Source organism: Budorcas taxicolor, chromosome 17 (assembly GCF_023091745.1).
Source record: "Budorcas taxicolor isolate Tak-1 chromosome 17, Takin1.1, whole genome shotgun sequence".
Classification (NCBI taxonomy): Eukaryota; Metazoa; Chordata; class Mammalia; order Artiodactyla; family Bovidae; genus Budorcas; species Budorcas taxicolor.
In genome coordinates this window covers 17738407-17758986 of record NC_068926.1, presented here as the reverse complement: position 1 = coordinate 17758986, position 20580 = coordinate 17738407, and the positions used below count along the sequence as shown (strand labels likewise).

Genomic DNA, 20580 nt, shown 5'->3' with positions numbered 1-20580 from the left:
TTCGAGGATCAGTGAAATGTAAGTCATAGAGCTGGATGGACTGCTTGCTGCTAATCTTAAATCACAGGAAAAATGAGGACAAATGCCGAGTATATGTTAATCCTCTTCTCTTTAGGGTGCCATTTTCTAAACTGTCCTATGAAATAGTAATTATTGTTTAGGGTGGAAAAAACTTCTGTGGTCAAATATTTTTGGGAAACCCAATGTTCAAATTAAGAATAGGTTTTTTTATGTAGAACTCTCAAAATCTTTAATGGGCAAATATGCTTCCTTATCTTTAAGGTTCAGATATTCTTAGTTTCTAAAACTTATATGACCACATAATGCATATTAATAAGTACATAATTTGGGAAAAGCAGTTTTAAAGTTATATCTTAAATAGTTCATATTTATGAGTTATAGTATATTTATATTTATAGTATATTTATAGTATTTATAATAGTTATAAATAGTATAGTTTTTATAGTATTTATAATAGTTAATACAAAATTTATTTTATCTATACTATTTAATTTTATCAAAATTAAGAAAACCAAACACTCACTATCCTTCTTTGAATTGTTTTCAAGCATATCAAAGACCACTACTCAATTCTTTTTGATTCTCCTTTTCTTTTTTCAGTTCACAATTGCTTTAATAATTTTTTAGACTTACTACCTTTGCTTCCAATCTTGTAAGCTATCTTTCACTTACTTGCCTAGCAGTGATTTATACTTTCTGAAAATATCAAACTTGATTCATATTACTCTGGAGAAATTAAATTTTGTATTATTTTCCTTTACCCTTTCATTTAAGACACAAAAGATTAAAATAGAAAATTATATTATATTCACCTAAATTCAACAGAATAAGATTACTTTCAAATTTTCAAGAAGAAATAAATATAAAACTCTGAATAATGCCATAATATCAAGCTCAAATATTAATCCCAGTAAATACCTGTGGTAATAGTCTTCATTTGTTTAAAATGGTTGTATACTCTTCTGACATTTGATATTTTAAATTTCTTGAAATAACAATGCAACTAAATCAAAGCATCACAGCCAAAAAATTAAACCAATTATACCAAATGCCATATTGTTTTACATTTTAAAAACACAAAATGGCATTTTAGTTATACCACACAGGCATATATTTAACATGCTAACAAAAAGTTTAAAACCAATTTACAGTTAGTAAGCTTACAGTTAGTAATACTTCTTCTGCTGTAATTAACTTTGGACAGCCCAATCTTCTGATATAAAATAGAAAATAACATTTCTGCATTTCCTTTTCTTTGTTTTTAATATGAACTTCATTTGTTTTGTAACTGTATTTGTACAGATCTATTTTGGATTTATACCAGTATAGGTGAAACAAGCTTGAGGAATTAATACTTGATTTTGCGATAGTTACACATGCAAGCAATACCACAAAACTAGTGTATGTCATATTTTGAGGGAGGGGAGAGGAAGACTCTATGAGAACACAGACCTTTAAAAGGGCATTTCCTCTTTAAAACAAATTTGCTGCCTTTGAATCTTATCACTGGTTCAACAGCAATATTTATAGTTCTATTTAAAATATATTGAAGTTAATATATCTCAACAGCAAGTCAACTTGAAGTAAAGAGTTCAAACAAAAATGATGATTTTAATATGTACTATATAGATTATGCTGGCAGAATACTGCATATTATATAGCAAATGTTATATTAATATAATTCTGCAACAAATCTCCATTTCATTCAAAACCTCAGGGTGTTTGTGCATATACACACATTGTGTATTTAAATAAATGAAACGGGAAAGGGAAATCTGAAGCTTTATACCCATTTTATACCCATATTCAGAAGCAAAACTATACAAAACTAAAATAAATGTTAGAAAAAGTATTCAAAACAGAATAACACTTACTGAACTACCAGAGGTTTATCAGCAAAGATGAAGGGTTTTGCTAACACAGCAGATATTGCATGATGCTTTGCTCTAGATTTCAACACCAGTCCTCGATCACCAGGTACCCGATTTTCTCTCAATTCTTCTATTTCCCATCTTCCTAAAATACAAAACCAAGCAAGTTAAACTAAAACCAAAAACACTGACTCAAAAATTATCAGAAATGGTAACCAATAAGATGTTTCCGTGAAGGCTGATTTTGGAAAAATAAAGTCACGTTTTAAATCAGGAACCAGTGCCTGCACTTGTACGTATGTCTCCTCTTTTTTCTCCTAAGATTTGTGGGAACTACTGGGTTGGCCAAAAACATTCGGGTATTTCTGTAACCTCTTATGGAAAAATCCGAATGAACTTCTTGACCAGCTCGCTAATAAACAACAGATAGTAGAGCATTTAATTAAAGGACCTCCAAAGCTGGCTTAGTTTGGATTTCTCTGAAAGACTGTAATCATTGAAACAGAATTTTTGTCTCATAGGGTCTCATTGTATTTTTAAAATGAGTTATTTTTAAATGACACAGGAGACAAAATACCTCTTTAACACAAAATGAGTTTGCCTCAGTCTATGTATTTTGAAATTCACGGTGTCATCAACTACTTTGCTTACTTTGCAGAAGTTATTGTAGTGATTTACATTTTACTTTAAAAATTGTATGCCCAAAGAACACAAACTGCGGTTACCCTTTCTGAGCTAAGCCAATCAGTTCTCAGAACTTTTGGCCAAGAAAGTCCTATAAGCTCGATTAACACTAGGCTGTAGCAGAGCAAAGCTGAGTGAGGCCCTCTCTGGGCTGGAATTGTCCCCATTTTAGATCAGGAAGCTCCTGCAATTATATCATGGGATGCATACAATACAAAGATGAATGGGTCATCTGTAGCCCCAAAGTTGTGGGCTGGACTTTCCTCCTTTTAAAACACTAAATAACTAATTTATATTAGTTTGTATAAAATGTTCCAGTTTTGAAAATTAGATGTATTGCCTATTCCAAGAAAATTTAGTGAACACTGGCTATTTTCCAGAATTGTGCCAACATGAAATATTAATGGGCACTTCTGAATTTACCAATGCATTTTATATACATTTTTTTTCTTTCTGCAAAACAACAGTACAAGAACCTGAACAGTCTCACTAGTCAGAGACGGGTGTTTTGGGATCTATCATTGTGCACACTTTTTTGGGCTTTCAAAAATTCATTTTTTCAACTTTTCAGGTTTGTTTTCCTTTTTGTCCCCCAATTTGGATATACTAAACTTTTCTTAAAAAGGTGAATTCATTTTCTTTTCTCACACTGATGAGCAACTGTATTATCACTACTAACCTTTGGCTTGACCAAATCACAAAGGCCTTCTTTTAAAAAGTAACAACTATATCTTTAGGGATTTTGATAGTAAAGGAATTCTTAAAACTACATTGTCTTTCTTTATTAATTACGTGCATACATTTATCAGTCATGAAAACATACTCTCTAAAAGTACTACTTAATTTTAGAAAACCTGTGGCAAGGTGGTTATTCCTCCAGGACACGAAGTTTTTCCTAACTTCAAATCAGTAGTAACTTTTCATTAACCAATCTTTACTCAAGGCCAGGCAATGTGAACTCAGATTTAAGTAAAATCTCGAAAAGAATTCAAACAATTTTATAAGATAGCCTGAAAATTAGTCACTTAAAGAACTGGTGATTATTTAAACAGCTATATTTTTATTAATAACTTGATATGACAATTTAAATAAGCCTCCCTCAAATGCAAATCCTGTTCTCCAGCACATAATGTTTCTCACAGATTGCTCCTGAAAATCTAACAACTGGTTTTACTCAAGGGGCACTTGACAGAATCTGTAATTAATGACTGCTGCTACTGCTACTGCTAAGTCACTTCAGTCGTGTCCAACTCTGTGAGACCCCATAGACAGCAGCCCACCAGGCTCCTCCGCCCATGGGATTTTCCAGGCAAGAGTACCGGAGTGGAGTGCCATCGCCTCCTCCGGTTATTAATGACTATAAATACTAAATATTCCTGCAAAGAAATTGATATTGGTTTCAACTAACCACTATATAAAAGACATTGCTAATATTTATATACAAAATGCCACTTTTGGGGCCTGAATCTTTAATAAGAGACTTTGTATTTTTCAAAGGTGCTTTCAAGAAATTGAGTCAACCAACCATACCAAATCTAATATGCTAAAAAATTATCTTGTGGATAATTATGTTTAATAAGACTATGGACCAAAGTTAGGTGTTGTTAGTAAGCTCATTTTTTGCTTGCTTGCTTGAGTTCTAATTTTAAGCTGAGGGAAAAACTCATTTAAGCACTAAGAGTCATTCTGTCCAGACTTAAACTCACTTCTAAATAGACCATAACCTAATTTTAGGAAAATTCCATCAGTGGATACTTCTAAAATAAAAACATACAGCATACATCTACCCAATGTTGTTCTAAACAACTGTAAAGTAAGCTAAACATAGATGTTTTAAGTCAAGCATTCTGTTTGATGGCATGTATTTCTGTGGGTATTATTTTAAGTACAGTTCTATCTCTGCAAACACTGCTTCTTTGAGGGCAGTCATTCTCTTCTCTAAACGAATTCAGATGACTAAACTCAGTGTTGTTTGTTCTGTGCATATGGCAGAACTCCTTCTGGAGTTTAGAAGTGTATGTACCAGGATGGAGAACACAGCATGGAAGACACGCAGGCAGGATCTGTATCTCACACTAAAACAGACACTATGGAAAGGGAAGCAGACAGTTCACCTCTTACACATGCTGTTAATCTGTTCTGTTGTTATTCTCACGTAACTCCTACTGGGATCTGATGTGAGGTCACATCCTTATGGATCTTAGGTAGTCTGTGATAGAGAAAATGCCCACTACCCATCACCTTGAATGAGGCTGATCCTGCTTTATGATTTAATGACTGAGGAGACTGGTCTTAGACTAACACGAGGAAGAAATTCTCTCATCATACTCCAGGAGAGTCCTACTAAGGCAGAAAAGATGACCCTTGCTAATAGGACTTTTCTTTCTAAGGGTAAGCCTGAAGATAACCTATCAGAGATACGTTATGGGCCTGGAGATGGTGGCTCCAGGAGCAGCCACATTGCCTGTAGCTCTCACAAACGTCCCCTGTCTTGCACCCTCTAGGAGGTCCATGCCACAAGTTATACCTTAACTGAAGTGGGCCTACGCTTGAGATGAGACGGAGAACAGCAGCAGCCTGGGAAACCCTGCAAGAGACTAAGTGCAGGGGAGTGAAAATTCAACCGTTTAAAGTTAGAAACCTGGATGGTGGCTTAAGTATGGATTACTCAGACTTCCAGAAATACTAGAAAGGAGACAAAAGACTGAACATTTTATTGTGAAGCAGGATGGATCCTGAGGCCCCATTTATATATTTAACAGAAATATAATCTCAAAAGCTCATGCACTCTCGGTCATCCTTGTTATGTTGAATATTTAAATAATACTGTACCATCATATATAGAAATCTCCGCATCTGTATCATCTTTCTTTGCTTTTGATAATACCCACCTATAAATAAAATTGAAAGAAATATATATCATTTAAAAGAAGACTAACAATTTATAGATACAATGTGTATCAGAGATACAACAAAAGATTATCCAGTAGTCCCTTTTCACTCTAAGATACATGAATGCTTAGAGGCTAAATAAGGATGTCTATATGCTACCTTGCAAAGAAAGCGAAAGTTGCTCAGTCATGTCCAACTCTTTGTGACCCTATGGAGCATATAATCCGTGGAATTCTCCAGGCCAAAATCCTGGAGTGGGTAACCTTTCCCTTCTCCAGGGGATCTTCCCAACCCAGGGACTGAACCCAAGACTCCCTCACTGCAGGCAGATTCTCTACCAGCTGAGCTGCAAGGGAAGCCCAAGAATACTGGAGTGGTTAGCCTATCCCTTCTCCAGCGGTTCTTCCCATCCCAAGAATCAATCTGGGGGTCTCCTGCATTGCAGGCAGATTCTTTACCAACTGAGCTATCAGAGAAGCCCAACTATCTTGCAAAACTAGAGTTAAATTAAATTTGGAATCTGCAGTTTATTTGTTGTATGATCATAGGTGAGCTTCCTTAGTAGCTCAGTGGTAAAGAATCTGCCTGCAATGCCGGAGATGCAGGTTTGATCCTTGGGTTGGGAAAATCCCCTGAAGAAGGGAATGGCAACCCACTCCAGTATTCCTGCCTAGGAAATTCCACAGATGGAGGAGTCTGGTAGACTACAATCTATGGGGTCACAAACAGTCGGACAGAACTTAGTGACTGAACAGCAGCAATGATCATAGGTAAGGTACACTAAGCCTCAGTTTCTTCACTGGTAAAAGGCAGATAAAGACAGTTCTTACCTACATGGAATATAATAATCAAGAGATAGTAATCTTTATTTTCCTCACCATAGTTTAGGGTGAACATTAGCTTAAATTTGTCATCTGAAATTAAACTATTAATATCTGTCCTAAGGAATGAAGAAATGTTCTAAGTTTTTATTTTATATTCATACTTCATTTATATATATTCTTTGTATAAATAAGTAACAATTCAAATTAAACATTTATATCAATAATGAAAATGTGTTAAGGTGCTAATTTTCCTTAACTAGAACATTAACCTTTTTTTTTTTTTATAGTTCTGTGGTAGGGGCAATTTTCAGAGATTAACAACCAATAATTTCAGAAAAGCTAATCAAATCAAGGAAAAATTCTCCTGAATGAATACTTACCCAGCCAGCCTTCCACTATCAAAAGTTTCTGTAAAATACACTTCTCCTACAGGTTGAGGTGTCTTATATTTAATCTAGAAAATAGATTTTAAAAATCTAAAGTTATTCACCTTCACAAATACTTTAAACAATCTAATTAAGAACCTAGTATGGAATGCACATATAGGTAATAGAGATAGTAGTTTACATGGTCTCCTCAAAACTTTATATCCTACTGGTAATAGCATACAGAACATAAGAGATACATAATGGAAAAAAACACTATATGCAAACAGAATACACTGACTCCCTCTAACACAGGAGGGATGGGAGGAAGTACTTACCCAAGGTCTCATATTGCAGTGGACAAGACCTTGAAAGGATTCTAACAGGTGACAGTATTTGGGGATAAAAATTATTAGAAGCAAAAGAAATAGCATGATCATAAACATATAAGATGAAAATTTTAATAAACACATAGGTTAGTTTAAAATTAATTCCTGGGCTTCCCTGGTGGTTCAGTGGTAAAGAATCTACCTGCCGGTGCAGAAGACACAGGTTTGATCCCTCATCTAGGAAGATCCCACACGCCACATGTGAACCACAACTATTAAGCATGTGCTCTAGAGTCTTAGGGAGAAGGCATGGCACCCCACTCCAGTACTCTTGCCTGGAAAATCCCATGGGCCGAGGAGCCTGGTAGGCTGCAGTCCATGGGGTCACGAAGAGCCGGGCATGACTGAGCGACTTCACTTTCACTTCTAGAGCCTTAAAGCTATAACTGCTGAGCCTATGTGCCTCAGTTACTGAAGCCCACATCCCCTGGAGCCGTGCTCCGCAACAAAAGAAGCCTCTATAATGAGAAAGCCACGCCCTGCAACTAGAGAAGAGCCTGCATAGCAATGAAGACCCAACTTTCACTGTCCTTACCCTTCCCTAATAGCATACTTTCTATTTAAGGGAGGAAAATCAGTACTTAAACAAAATCCCAGATACTTCTACAGGGTCAAGATTCTGCTACCCAAACTGCCCATCTCCTATGAAGTTTACTGAATTATAACTTTACCGTTCTCTATATTTTTATGCATTGGCAAAAATGGGCCAATATACTTTATTCATACTTTACCATACCTAGAATTTTCACGCTATAAAATCAGAAGCATCAAAAATTGTTCTCTCCCATTTCTTACCATCTTTTCAAATTATCATCAAATATAGTTAAGAGTCATGGGCTTTCCTGGTAGCTCAGCTGGTAGAGACTCTCCCTTGCAATGCAGGAGACCTTGCTTCAATTCCTGGGTCGGGAAGTTCCCCTGGAGAAGGGATAGGCGACCCACTCCAGGATTCTTGGGCTTCCCTGGTGACTCAGATGGTACAGAATCCGTCTGCAATGCGGGAGACCTGGGTTCTGTCCCTAGGTTGGGAAGATCCCCTGGAGGAGGGCATGGCAACCCACTCCAGAATTCTTGCCTGGAGAACTCCCATGACAGAGGAGTCTGGGTGACTACAGTCCATGGGGAGACACACACACACACACACACACACACACACACACACAGAGTCAGACATGACAGAGTGACTAAGCACAGCACACAGTTAAGAGTCACAGGTATCTGGCAATTTCTTTAAAGTATTAACCTACCAAAACCCCCACAGTAGCTGTATCTTAAGTCAGCGATAAACACTTTGATTACTACTTACTTTCTATGGATCACAGAACCAAATTGTAAAGAAATTTAAATTTTTAAACTTAAAAATTTAATTTTTTAAGTTTGAAGCTTGTGGAGCTTCAAACTTAAAAGGAGAAAGAATATTCACCTTGAACAGCTAAACAACACATGCATTTGCAAATTTAAAAAAAAAACTCTAAAAAGACATTTATAACAACTTGGCTGATTCATGCTGATGTATGGCAATAACCATCACAATACTGTAAAGTAATTATTCTCCAATTAAAATAAATACATTAAAAAAAACTACATATTATTCTCAGCCCTTTAAATAGCAGCCAGCAGAACATAATTGGTATTTTCTTACCAAAATATTTCTGAAAAAATTTTGATTGTCCCAGTATTAGATATGAATATTCCTCAATGTGAAAGTTCTTATGGATTGTCAAGAGTACACAAAAACCTCTAAAAACTTTTCCAGACTCCTGTCAGTCACCACCTCAAAACACACATCTTCAAGCTGAGATTAAACCAGTGGGAGCCTTGCTAAATGCCTATTTCATCATCACTCTCCTTTCAATTCATCCCCCTATTCAGCATTTCTTTTCTCAGAGAAATGAAGAAACACTATTTTGTCTACTTTTAGAAGAAGTGAAAATTATTACCTTTTCTTTTATCTGAAAAGGGTGAAAAGTATTTTAGTCCTCTTTAGCTAGTAATGAACTCCTAGTTTGATCATAAAAATCTTTCCCATATTTATCTGGTAATAATACTATGCTAGGCGCCACACACAAATTTCTGTGGCACATGGGCACCCTAAAAAACGCAGCAACAAATAGCTGGGAAAAGGCAATTTTTCTATTTATTTAGAAACTAAAGACTATTCTAATTGAAAGGAATCCTAAGAAGTTAGTCAGCCCTATGTATCATGTAAAGGAATAATGGATAGCTTGGTTCTCAATAACCTTACCTCTGAGGAGAGTTCATCAGTCTCTTCTGAATTTTCATCAAAGTCTTCCGTCTCAACACTATCATCCATAAATTCTGCATTAATTGAGATGAAAAGAAGACCCAAACATAGCCGAAAGCCTTGGAAACGCATATTGATTATCTGTGAAAGTGACAGTAATCAGTAAAAATAAAACAAAGTCGTGAAAAACACGTGTAAGTATATGTACCAAGAAATAAGTCCTCCTTTAATACCTTTTTCTAGAATGGTTTTTAAAACAAATCATTACCAAACTTACTTAAATTATGCTTTCAACAAGTGATACTACAAACTTCAAAATCCCATCGGCATCTACAGCTGAAGGATTGCCTTGAAAAGCAAAGAGTCAATGGCACAAACCTAAAGACACAGAAGTGACCACCAAACTCATATGTTTTTTTAAAAAAAGGATTGTGATTCCTAAATGTTCGCTCATTACTTTTTTATTACAATGTTGCTTAAGTGTATATAAACATGCAATTGGAAATTTTATAACTGTAAAGCCAAAATACATTTATATGTAAACACCCAAAAAAGAGAAGAAAAATAATTTTACCACAATTGAAAGTAACAGCCTTTTACTGAAAACAAATTACAGCTGCAAATTCTAATAAATACAGGACTTACTGCAATCAGGCTGACTGCTGTGAATGAAGTTCTCTCACGTTTATCATCCCTGTAACACTATGATGATTCAATTACATACATAACCACTTCTCCATTCAAAAGCTCCAAAACCTCTGTTCCTTATAAGATGAATTGAGATGAGTAGAAAACAAATATTACTTGACTGCCTCTTGGCAGAAATATGTTTTACATAATTACACCCTCTTTCCTATTAGCATGTTAAAAATTCAGGGTTTATTTCTTGGCACCAGTGGACTTTTAAACAAGTAAATATGAATAATGAAAGTGTGGCAGTATTGATTAGGAGATGGTCAGTCATTCAGATGATCCAGGGTATAGTTATACTACCATCAACATGAAAGAGTTTCTATTTAAAAAGTATATTCTGAGAGAACTCTTAACTCCTGCAGAACATATTTATAGACCTACATGGGTCTGCCTAAGAAACACTGAATTTATGACACAGCACTCTACACCCACCAGAATGGCTAGTGTAGACAAAGAGAGACAATAACAACAAGTGCTGGGAGGATGTGGACAAACTGAAATCCTCATACACTGCTGGCAGGAATACAAAATGAGCTTGGAAAACAGTAGAGCAATTCTTCAAAATGTTAAAAATAGAATTACCTTATGATTCAGCAATGCTACTCCTCTACCCAAAATAAATGAAAAGAGATGTCCCAACAAAACCTTGGAATATAAATGCTTAATGATAATGATAGCCAAATAATGATGGTTGTTAATGATAGCCAAAAAAGTGTAAACAACCCAAAAGTTCATCAACAGATGAATGGATAAACAAAATGTGGAATATTCAAACCGGAAGATTATCTAACAATATAACAGAATGGAATACCGAAGTGTTACAAGATAGATGAATCTCAAAAACATTATGCTCAGTGAAAGAAGTCAGTCACAAAAAACCATGTATTGTATGACCCCATTTAAACAGGCAAACCCATAGAATCAGAAAATAGATTAGTAACTGCCTAAGGAAAGGAGTGGGAAGAAAGGGTTAATTGGTACAGGTTTCTTTTGAGGGTAAGGAAAGTGTTCTAAAATTGGAATATGGTAATGGCTGTGTAACTCTAAATATGTTAAAACTCACTGAACTGTACTCATTAAACAGGTCAACTTGTAGGTATGCAAATAATATATCAATAAAGCTGTGTAAAAAAAAAAGAAACATCAGACTATAAAAAGCATTCTTCCATCTGGTTAGCTCAAATAACCCTTTTTAATAAGGGCAAAACTCAACATGAATGTATGGGCCAGTTAGCTTTACTTTCTTCTAAAGGCCACTGACTACAACTTTCAAGTCTACTTTGAAAATGCATCTTTAAAAAAACTAATATGAACATTGTATATGAAAAGATGTATTAATATCACCATTTTTATGGAAAAGAATACAAAAATGATACATACTACTCATAATTTAACTGGAAGAGTGTAACCTCTCTAGAGTCATAGAAAAGGTTAACTGAGATAGAAAGCAAATGTAAAGGGATCAATTTGAATTCAATAACAGGAAGGTACAGATTTTTAAAATTTTCATTTACTGGCACAGAAATGAGTACAGTTGCAAATTGCTTATCAATTGTTAATAACCCTAAAAGCTTCACTGCTCTAAAAATTAAAGAGCTTTCCATGGCTTATACAATGTAGTAAAAGGTGTTCTTCTCGACACTATCAGTAACATTTGAGTAAACAGAAATGCATACAATGAGTAACAGCAGTAATAATGAACACTCATATCATTTTAGCCCCATATCTTCTCCTTCAAAATGAATGCACAGTTTAATAACTAATTTGCTGAAACCATTTAGGTTATTACAGAGTACTGAGCAGAGTTCCCTGTGCTATACAGTAGATCCTTATTGGTTACCTATTTTAAATATAAATAGTGTCTACTATTTGTTTTCTATATCACAGTTCTTCCTAACTTTCCTTCAGAAACAGTTGCCAAAGCTTCAGGAAAAAAATTTAAAAACCCTTTATCTGGAAAGTTTGTTTCTTCTCTAAAGTTCTATGACTATAATCACTCATTTGCATAAAAGAACTAGCTAATTTAATCTTTGCAGCCCAGGACATCACTATGAAAGGCATTATTACTCCCAATCTACAAACTGAAAACTGAAAGGTTAAAACCCTGATCAAATTCTCATAATTGGAAATGTGAGACAAGGTGAGAATCCAAAACTTTACGTTATACCATGCTACTTCTTATTTTAATCTTACCCCCACTGCATTATTATATGTTCCTTTTCCTAGCTTTGGGTTTTTCTAGTTCCTTAAGGTGTAAAGTTAGATTGTTAATGTATAAGATCTTTCTTTTCTAACGTAAGCGTTTACAGCCATAAACTTCCCTCTTAGCACCGCTTTCACTCGGTACCGTAAGTTTGGGTCTGCTTTCTTTTGTTTGTTTTTTGTTTCATTTAACTCAAGATCTTTTCCAATTTCCTAGTGATTTCTTTTTTGACCCTTTGGTTGTTTAAAAGTGTATTGTTTAATTGTCACATATTTGTGGATTTTTTTTCCTGCTTTCCCTTTGCTACTGATTTTGAGTTTCATCACAATGCAACTGGAAAAGATACCCTGAATCTTTTCCAGTTTAAACAAACTCTTAAAAATTTGTTAAGATTTGTTTTGCGGCATAACATATGGTCTATCCTAGAGAATGTTCTGTGTGCACTTAAGAAAAATATGTATTTTTATCAATACTCATCAGGGATATTGGTCTGCAGTTTTCTTAGTGTCTTGGTCTGCCTTTGGCATCAAGGGTAAGGCTACCCTTATAGAGTGAGTTTGGAAGTATTTCCTTCTGTTCAATTTTCTGGAAGAGTTTGAGCAAGACTGGCATTAATTTTTCTTTCTGCTATTGTTAGGTGAAGTGTTTTGTGTACATGTATTAAACTCCAGTTGCTCTGTAGTGTTAGTCGTCTTCCAATTTCTTACTGAGCTATACGGTTGTCCTAAGATATACAGGATTAGTAAAGCAAGAATTTCTCTATATGGTATGATACAGAACTTCTAATGCTGATGCTACCCCCTTTCCTCCTTACAAATGTATACAATATAAAAGCCCAGGGTTCTAACCTTTCTGTGTATTCCTCACTTCACACAGGTTGTTGAAATCACAAAATATTTGTGAAGAAATAAAGCAATGGAGAAGCACATCTGTTTGCATATGTCATTGACCTCCTGTATGTTCTCTGCATTGCCTCTGGGCTGGTTCAATAACAAAGTGAAGTATAAGTTAACTGGCCAAGTAGGAGATACTTGGGAGAGATTTCCGGCTGATTGCCACAGATGTTTTCTTTTTTTTCCCCAGGAGACATAACTCTGTGTTTTTTCTAGAGTTAAGCAGGACTCAGGTGAATGGAGTTAGAAGAGGCCCAGGAAAGCTAACGAAGCACTGCTGGCCTGGGTATAAAAGCTGGGAGCCAGGAGAGCCAGTGCTATGAACTCCAGCAGGCTCAAGACCCAAGCAGAGCCAGTGTTTCAGCTCAAGGCCAAGGGCAGGGAAACAGCTGAAGTCCCAGCTCAGCCTGCTAGGCAGGAGGACGTCCCTCCTCCTCACTGGAGTACCAGCTTTATTGTCCTATTCTGGCCTTCAACTGACTGGATAAGGCCACTCACCTAGGGGAAGGGCAATCTGCTTTACTCAGCCTACCATTCAAATGTTAATCTCATCCAAAAACACCCTCACAAACACACCTAAAGTAATATTGACCAAATATCTGGGTATCCTGTGGTTCAACCAAGTAGATACATACAACTATCACAGCCATCTACTCCTTAGGACACCGGCAACCAGAAATTATGTTAGGCCCCTGGGATTTTTTAATTTACTATTTGAGCATTACCTTAATTAACACATACTGTTAACTGAAACTGGGTATATTTTTCTAAATCAGAAGGACAATGAAAATATCTCAGGAAATACAGTAAAAAGTGGGGAAAGAACCATAATAGCAGAAATAATAGTTGAAAATACAACTTTCTAATGATTTAGGGAAATAACTAGTGTTTCAAGAATTCTGGATCTGATCCTATAAAATTTAGGAACTACTGAAGATGTGAGAGTAGTGAAGTGATCAGAGCTGAAATCCAGGATATGTAAATATTGTTTGGTTTTAGTACTTATAGAAAGAATAAACTAAATCTGCACTGGGCTCTTTTAAAACATAGCTACACACTAAAGTTAAAGTGGATAAAGAGCATCTTTTTCAGAATAATCATTACATAAACATTATAATGATACATTTATTTATTTACTGAGGATTTATAGTACTTCTACATAGTTCCAAAGTGAGGAAATTTGCAACAACAAAAAACATACAAAAATAAGCTCACTGACAGCCAGCATTCTCATTTCTGTATTCACAGCGCTAGCCAAAGAGTGCCAGGGCCTGATAAACAGAGACATATTTATGTTCACAGAATGAATGAGTGAATGCAGAAATGACAGGAAAAAATGTTACAGGGAAGATAAATAGCTGTTACTAAGCAACCAGCTCGAATGACTTGATTGTTGTAGCAGCACTGCAACCATAAATTTGGCAAAAAGATTTCTAGGCAATTAGGGGAAGGCCGGAAATAAAATGAAGCAGTTTCACTGTCCGTAAAAGTCTACAAGATCCTTGGAGGAAAAATCCTTTTTTAGAATTTAACTCCTAGAAAAAATTCATGGGTTGAAACCTTATATATAGTAGATGTTTTTAACTACGGTTTTATGAGAGAGAAATGGTTATGTCAATGGTTCCAACACTGGCCCTCTGATGTCTTTTAGAACATTGTTACAACGTAACACAAAGTATTCCTATAGATAAAGGAGATAATAATTTAGAAATTTTGCAGTTTTATGCTCTAGTTTAATATGGGGGAATTAAACATATTATTCAATTCTATTCTACACCTATGAAGAAACACCTCGTTGTGAGGTATTTCAGAATCTTGCTACAGACATCCTGCATTTTAACAACTCAGTTCATAACTTACTAGAAAAGATAGTAAAAAAAAAAATTAGATGAAAAAATCTGTTACCGTGTCATAAAAATAAAACCGGACAAATTTTCACCAAAATTAAAGGGTATTTTTGGAATTATCTGGCTATGGTGCACATAGTCCACTTTGAAGCATCACAAATAAGGTGGAGAGATAGGTAATGCTGCTGCTAAGTCGCCTCAGTCGTGTCCAACTCTGTGCGACCCCATAGATGGCAGCCCGCCAGGCTCCTCTGTCCCTGGGATTCTCCAGGCAAGAATACTGGAATGGGTTGATAGTGGCATCTTACAGAAGCAGCCTTCTTCCAAAGAAGCTGCAAGACTCCATTTGAAATGCAGGAACTTTCTCAAAGAAGCATGCTTCAGAATAAGTCACACCTGGGATTTATAAATTTTGTAATAGCTAATATTTCCAGAAATTCAGGAGAGGTTATTCTGTAGATTAAAAAAAAAATCATCATTCATGAATTCATTTAACAAATACTGCTGCTGCTGCTGCTGGTTCTCAATTATGTGCCAGGCATGATGTTAGAATTTGCAATTAGAACTTACTGAACTTACAGTAATTAGCAAAACATATGGCCCCTGACTGCAAAGAGCTTATAATTTGGGATGGAAAGCAGGTGTTAAATAACCCAGGTATAACACATAGTAAATTGTGACAAGTGACCGACTAGTAAGGAATTTTTAAGAGTTGGTAATTGGGGAATTAAATTTGCATGGTAGAGGAAGTGTCAGAGAAAGCCTCCTTGAGAAAGCTACATTCAAACTGAGGTACAAAGGTTAGAAAGGACCGATTTCCCCAGGCCATGGGTAAAGGAAGAATTGAAAAGAGAAGAGTGGGAAAGGAGAACTGGAAGTGCTGTCTGAGCATGCACTATTCAGGCAGATTAATTCCAATCCTTACAGCAACTCTCTGATGAAGGTCCTGGTACCCCATCCTTCATAAGGAAAGCAAGACTCAAGGAAGCAACTTACTCAAGAATACAGCATGCTACTAAATAGCAAAGGTAAGACCCAAGGTTATAATAGGTATAGCTTCAAACTCTACATTCATTTCATTAAAGCTCTAAAGTTAGAAGGTTTAACTATTTAGCTCATTAAATGGCCTATAAATTGAGGCTCTAGGCCTATAAATACAAGGTTAAGTATTTTTTAAATATGTTCCATCCTTTAGACATCCATTTCAGTTTATCTGTGGGCTTCATATTCTAAAAGCCATATTTTGATGTCTATCCAAACTATAATTTACACACCCAAATCTAGTTAGTTGGTTAAATGGACTTTAAAATCTTTCCAGCAAAGATTTTAAAGCAGCTTAAGGCTACAAAAAAATTAAAAACTAACAACTTCATAGTATTACCTTATATTTCTCTGACACTTTAAAATTTTACAGTGTTCACACAAACTTCAGATATTTAAGAAGACAGTTATGCAGCTCAAGGATAAACAGTAAGGCTTACTATTGAACTATAATCATCACATGATAGATAATGTAAATGTTTCTGGGTATCACCTTAATGAAAGCATCTAGAAAGAATGTCTTAACTGCTGGCATTTTTAATTTCCTGTGGTAGCCACAACAATGACCTGTGCCCCAAAGATGTTCACATCTTATTCCTTGGTTCCTGTGAGTGTTACCTCACATAGTAAAGGAGGCTTCTCAGATGAAACTAAGGTTGTTACCTAGCTGACCCTAAAACAGATTACTCTGGATATGCATGTGGGCCCAATATAATCACACAGGCCCTTGAAAGCGGAAGAGGAAGTCAGTGAGAGAGGGCAGAAGAGATCTGAAGAGTGAAAGGGACTCCACCCACCACAGAGATCTTGCAGATAGTGGAAGGTGGGTCATGAGCCAAGGACTGTGAGTGGGCTCTAGAAGCTGAAAATCACAACCTTCAGCTGCAATCAACAAGGAAACAAGAACCTCAGTCCTACAACCAAAAGAAATTGAATTCTGTCATCAATCTGAATGAGCAAGGAAGAAGACTCTCCCCAGAGCTTCTAATGAGGAATGATGCCTTGTCAACACCTGATGTCAGTGCAGTGAGACCTGTGTCAGACTTCTGACCTATAGAACTGTGAGAAAATAAATGTGTGGCATTAAGCTTCTAAGTTTGTGGTAACTTATGATGGTAACAATGAAAAAGTTCTAGTATTCCTGTACTTGATTCTAGCTTCTTTGAAACAGTTCCCATCAAACAAATCTTACTTGGTAAATGCAACAGCTTTTTTTAGTCGTATTGCCTGCTGCTCTCTCTTGACCTTACTGACTGTTTCTTCGAAGCTCTCTCCTTCCTCGATTTCCATGATGCTATTCCTGAGTCTTGATTCTCTTCATCTTCTCTGCCACCTTTATGGGCTTTCTCTAATCTCCTGTAAATGATGCTGTTCCTTCAGGTTCTGTCCCCAGGCTTTCTCCTTACATTTCATATACTCTTGGCCTCTACCTCTAAAGACTGCTGCTGCTGCTAAGTCGCTTCAGTTGTGTCTGACTCTGTGCGACCCCATAGCTGGCAGCTCACTAGGCTCCCCCGTCCCTGGGATTCTCCAGGCAAGAACACTGGAGTGGGTTGCCATTTCCTTCTCCAATGCATGAAAGGGAAAAGTGAAAGGGAAGTCGTTCAGTCGTGTCCGACTCTTCGTGACCCCATGGACTGCAGCCTACCAGGCTCCTCCGCCCATGGGATTTTCCAGGCAAGAGTACTGGAGTGGGGTGCCATTGCCTTCTCCGACCTCTAAAGACTCCCAAATGCTATCCACAGCACAGAAGTCATCACTCTTTAGTTTCTTCAAGGATGTAGCAAAGCCTCCATTAATTTGAGGCTCATCTTTCCACCCAAACCAATTCTCTAATCTCAATTCCCTTCTTCCATTAACTGCACCTCTGGTCAACCAAATCAGCCATGTTACTCTGTCACTATCTTATGATTATTCTTGCTGATATTCTATACCATTGGTAGCTAAACCTGTTTGGGTGTTTTTGAATGTATATATATCCATGCCACAACCTTAATTTAGGAATCCATGACTTCTGAAAAGCATCAGTAAAGTCCCACTTTGCTTCTTCACTTCCAGTCTTCCCAATCAATCTATCTGCCACCTTCTCTCCAGCATGAATTTTCTAAAGAACAAATGTACTACCTGTTCATAAAAACGTTCAACAGCTGTCTACAGTTCTCAGCATAAATTCTGCTCTTTTAAGACTCATTTCTTACTCTTGACACTCACCTATTAACACATTCGTGCTTTCTATCTGCTATTATAACTGAGATGTTTCTGGTATTCAGTTTTAATGGCTGACTGAGGACTCACCAGCACGACTAAGCCTCAAAAGTACTGTTGGAAAAATCACTAAAGTTTTAGTTGTCATGTAACTTCAGGAGCTCAACTACAAAGTGATATGATAGAAAGTGCACTGAGTTTGGCACCACCATACCAAGTTTCATATTCTATTACTAAAAAGGAAAGGGTTAAAATTGTTCTAAACCTCCCCCCTACCCCATCTATCAAGTGAAAGGATTAAGCTGGATGATCTTAATGTCTATTAAAGCGGGCAATTCTAGCTTCCCAGTTAAGAGCACTAAAACTTATTAGGAACAAGCAATAAGGTTAATTTACAGCACTTGACAACCCACTCCAGTATTCTCGCCTGGAGAATCCCATGGACAGAGGAGCCTGGCGGGCTATAGTCCATCGGGTCACAGAGTCCATCCAACACGGCTGAAGTGACTAAGCACAGCACGGTTCAGTTTCTGCGGATCCATTAACATACACCATCCATACACAATAACCAACTTTATCAACTAGATGAGGGCTATCTTCGATGGATTTACGTATAAGTTCTCAATGTGACTGGAAGACCAAACCAACTGCATGTGAAGACAAAACTGTAAACTTAAAAGAAGTCAAACAATTGCCCAAAGGAAGGTTACCTTCAGTAAAAGACCTAGAGTGACGTAAGAATTTAAAAGCAAACAAACTCGCAAGGCTAGATCAAGGTTTTGATGTCTTTAAAGCATCAAAAAGTCTCCATACAAACTAACTTTCCTAATTCGAGAGTTCTTCCCACGGCCACTCTCGAATGATCTGCTTTCTCCCTTCTGGACGTCGTTGCCATTTGCTTATATATCCAAAGCAAACGCCTCGGATTCCTGTTGCTCCGGCAGGTGCTATAAATAAAATCAGCTAAAGGATCTGATCGTAAACAGGCCGTCGGCGATAATGAGTCTCGAGTCATTACGGCTTCGTGGGATTCACCACGACGCTCTCCCTCCCTCCCCAGCGGCGCGCACCGGGCTCCAGGCGGCGCGTCGAGGGAGCGGCCGGGAGTCGCGGGCCACCAGCGCCGCGAGGTCAGGTCCCCCCGCCTCTACGGAGGCGGGGAGGGCGTGAACTGAGCCTAGCTGGGTTTGACTCGCCTGTCGGTGCGAAGCAGCGGGCGGAGAGAGCAGCGCTGAAGAGACCGGCCCGCTCTCCATCCCTCGGGAGCGCGCACCGGGGCTCGAGCGTGGAACGGGGCAGAAATGGCAACCGCTGGGGTAACGGACTCGGCTCCCCGGGGCCTCTGAACCCTCGGGGACGGGCCGGGCTGACGGGCCACCTGGCCTTCCCCGCGCCAGCCCCAGCGCCGCAGGTGGCCGTGGACACAGAAGTTCCGGGGGTCCCAGCCGACCCCGAGGGGGCATCACCCCACCGCCGCCCGCCCGGGCCGGCCTCCCTACCCCCGAGGCCCGGAGGGCCCGCCCGAGAACCTCTCTCGGACGCGGACGCTGGCCGCGTCCCCATCCCCAAACTCAACACCCACCTCCTCACGGGGCCCCGCCGGGTCCGCCCGGCGGACGCCCAAGAAAGGGGCGCAGCAGGAACCCCCGCCCAGCGGGGGAGAGCTAGGACTCGGCTTCCTCACCCCCAGCTGGAGCGCAGAGGACGCGGAAAGTAACCTACTACTGCCCACGCACCTGTCTCGCGGGCCCGTTTTCGGGAGTGGCAGCTCAGATGTCCGAGCCGCTGCCACTTGCTCCCCGCGTCTCCCCTAGCTCAGTCCAGCCGCCGGCCGCGCAGCAGCGACTGCTAACCGCGCGTGCGCGTGCGGCCGCGGGCGGGGAGGAGGCTGCGGCCACAGGCGCGTGCTGCGCGCACCTGCACCGAGGGGCTCAACCGCCGCGGAGGGACCTCCCCAACCACGCGCCGCGCGGCCCCCGCCAGCAGGTTGTTGCGTGCATCCGGCTCCTCGGATGGCCTGGGAGGAATTCCTCGCTATCCATCCGAAGACCCTTCCCTCCCGCAGAGCGCCTGCTCTCTGCAAGCAGTGAGCTTCTACCTCCTAAAGCACATAATTGGGCCCCGAATTTTGAGTAAATCACATTTTAACAGCGTCGAGTTAATACCCCAGGCCTTCCCTGGGGTTCTAGACGTTCTGATGAGAGGTCATTGTGGTCAGCAGGGAGCTATTCTTCCCTGAAAGTGTATGATAGATATATTAAATATTAACATAATAAATAGTACTACATGGTTTCTTTTTGAAATGCTACTGATAAGAATTGTTAATCTTTCGTTGTGTTTCAGGTCAGTCGCTCAGTTGTGTCCGACTCTTTGCGACCCCATGAATTGCAGCTCTCCAGGCCTCCCT

At 38.5% G+C, this 20580-nt stretch overlaps 1 protein-coding gene across 1 annotated transcript in view; it reads right to left on the bottom strand.

The window, feature by feature from the left end:
• Positions 1–19930, bottom strand: part of CLGN (calmegin) — a 43191-nt gene extending 23261 nt beyond the window's left edge. The window contains exons 1-5 of the mRNA XM_052655051.1: positions 19910–19930; positions 9292–9432; positions 6673–6746; positions 5409–5467; positions 1896–2037 (exon numbers count right to left, since the gene is read on the bottom strand). Coding sequence (XP_052511011.1) covers positions 1896–2037; positions 5409–5467; positions 6673–6746; positions 9292–9423 — 407 coding nt within the window. The 5' untranslated portion in view covers positions 9424–9432; positions 19910–19930. The remainder of the gene's footprint in view (positions 1–1895; positions 2038–5408; positions 5468–6672; positions 6747–9291; positions 9433–19909) is intronic.
• Positions 19931–20580: the final 650 nt, after the last annotated feature.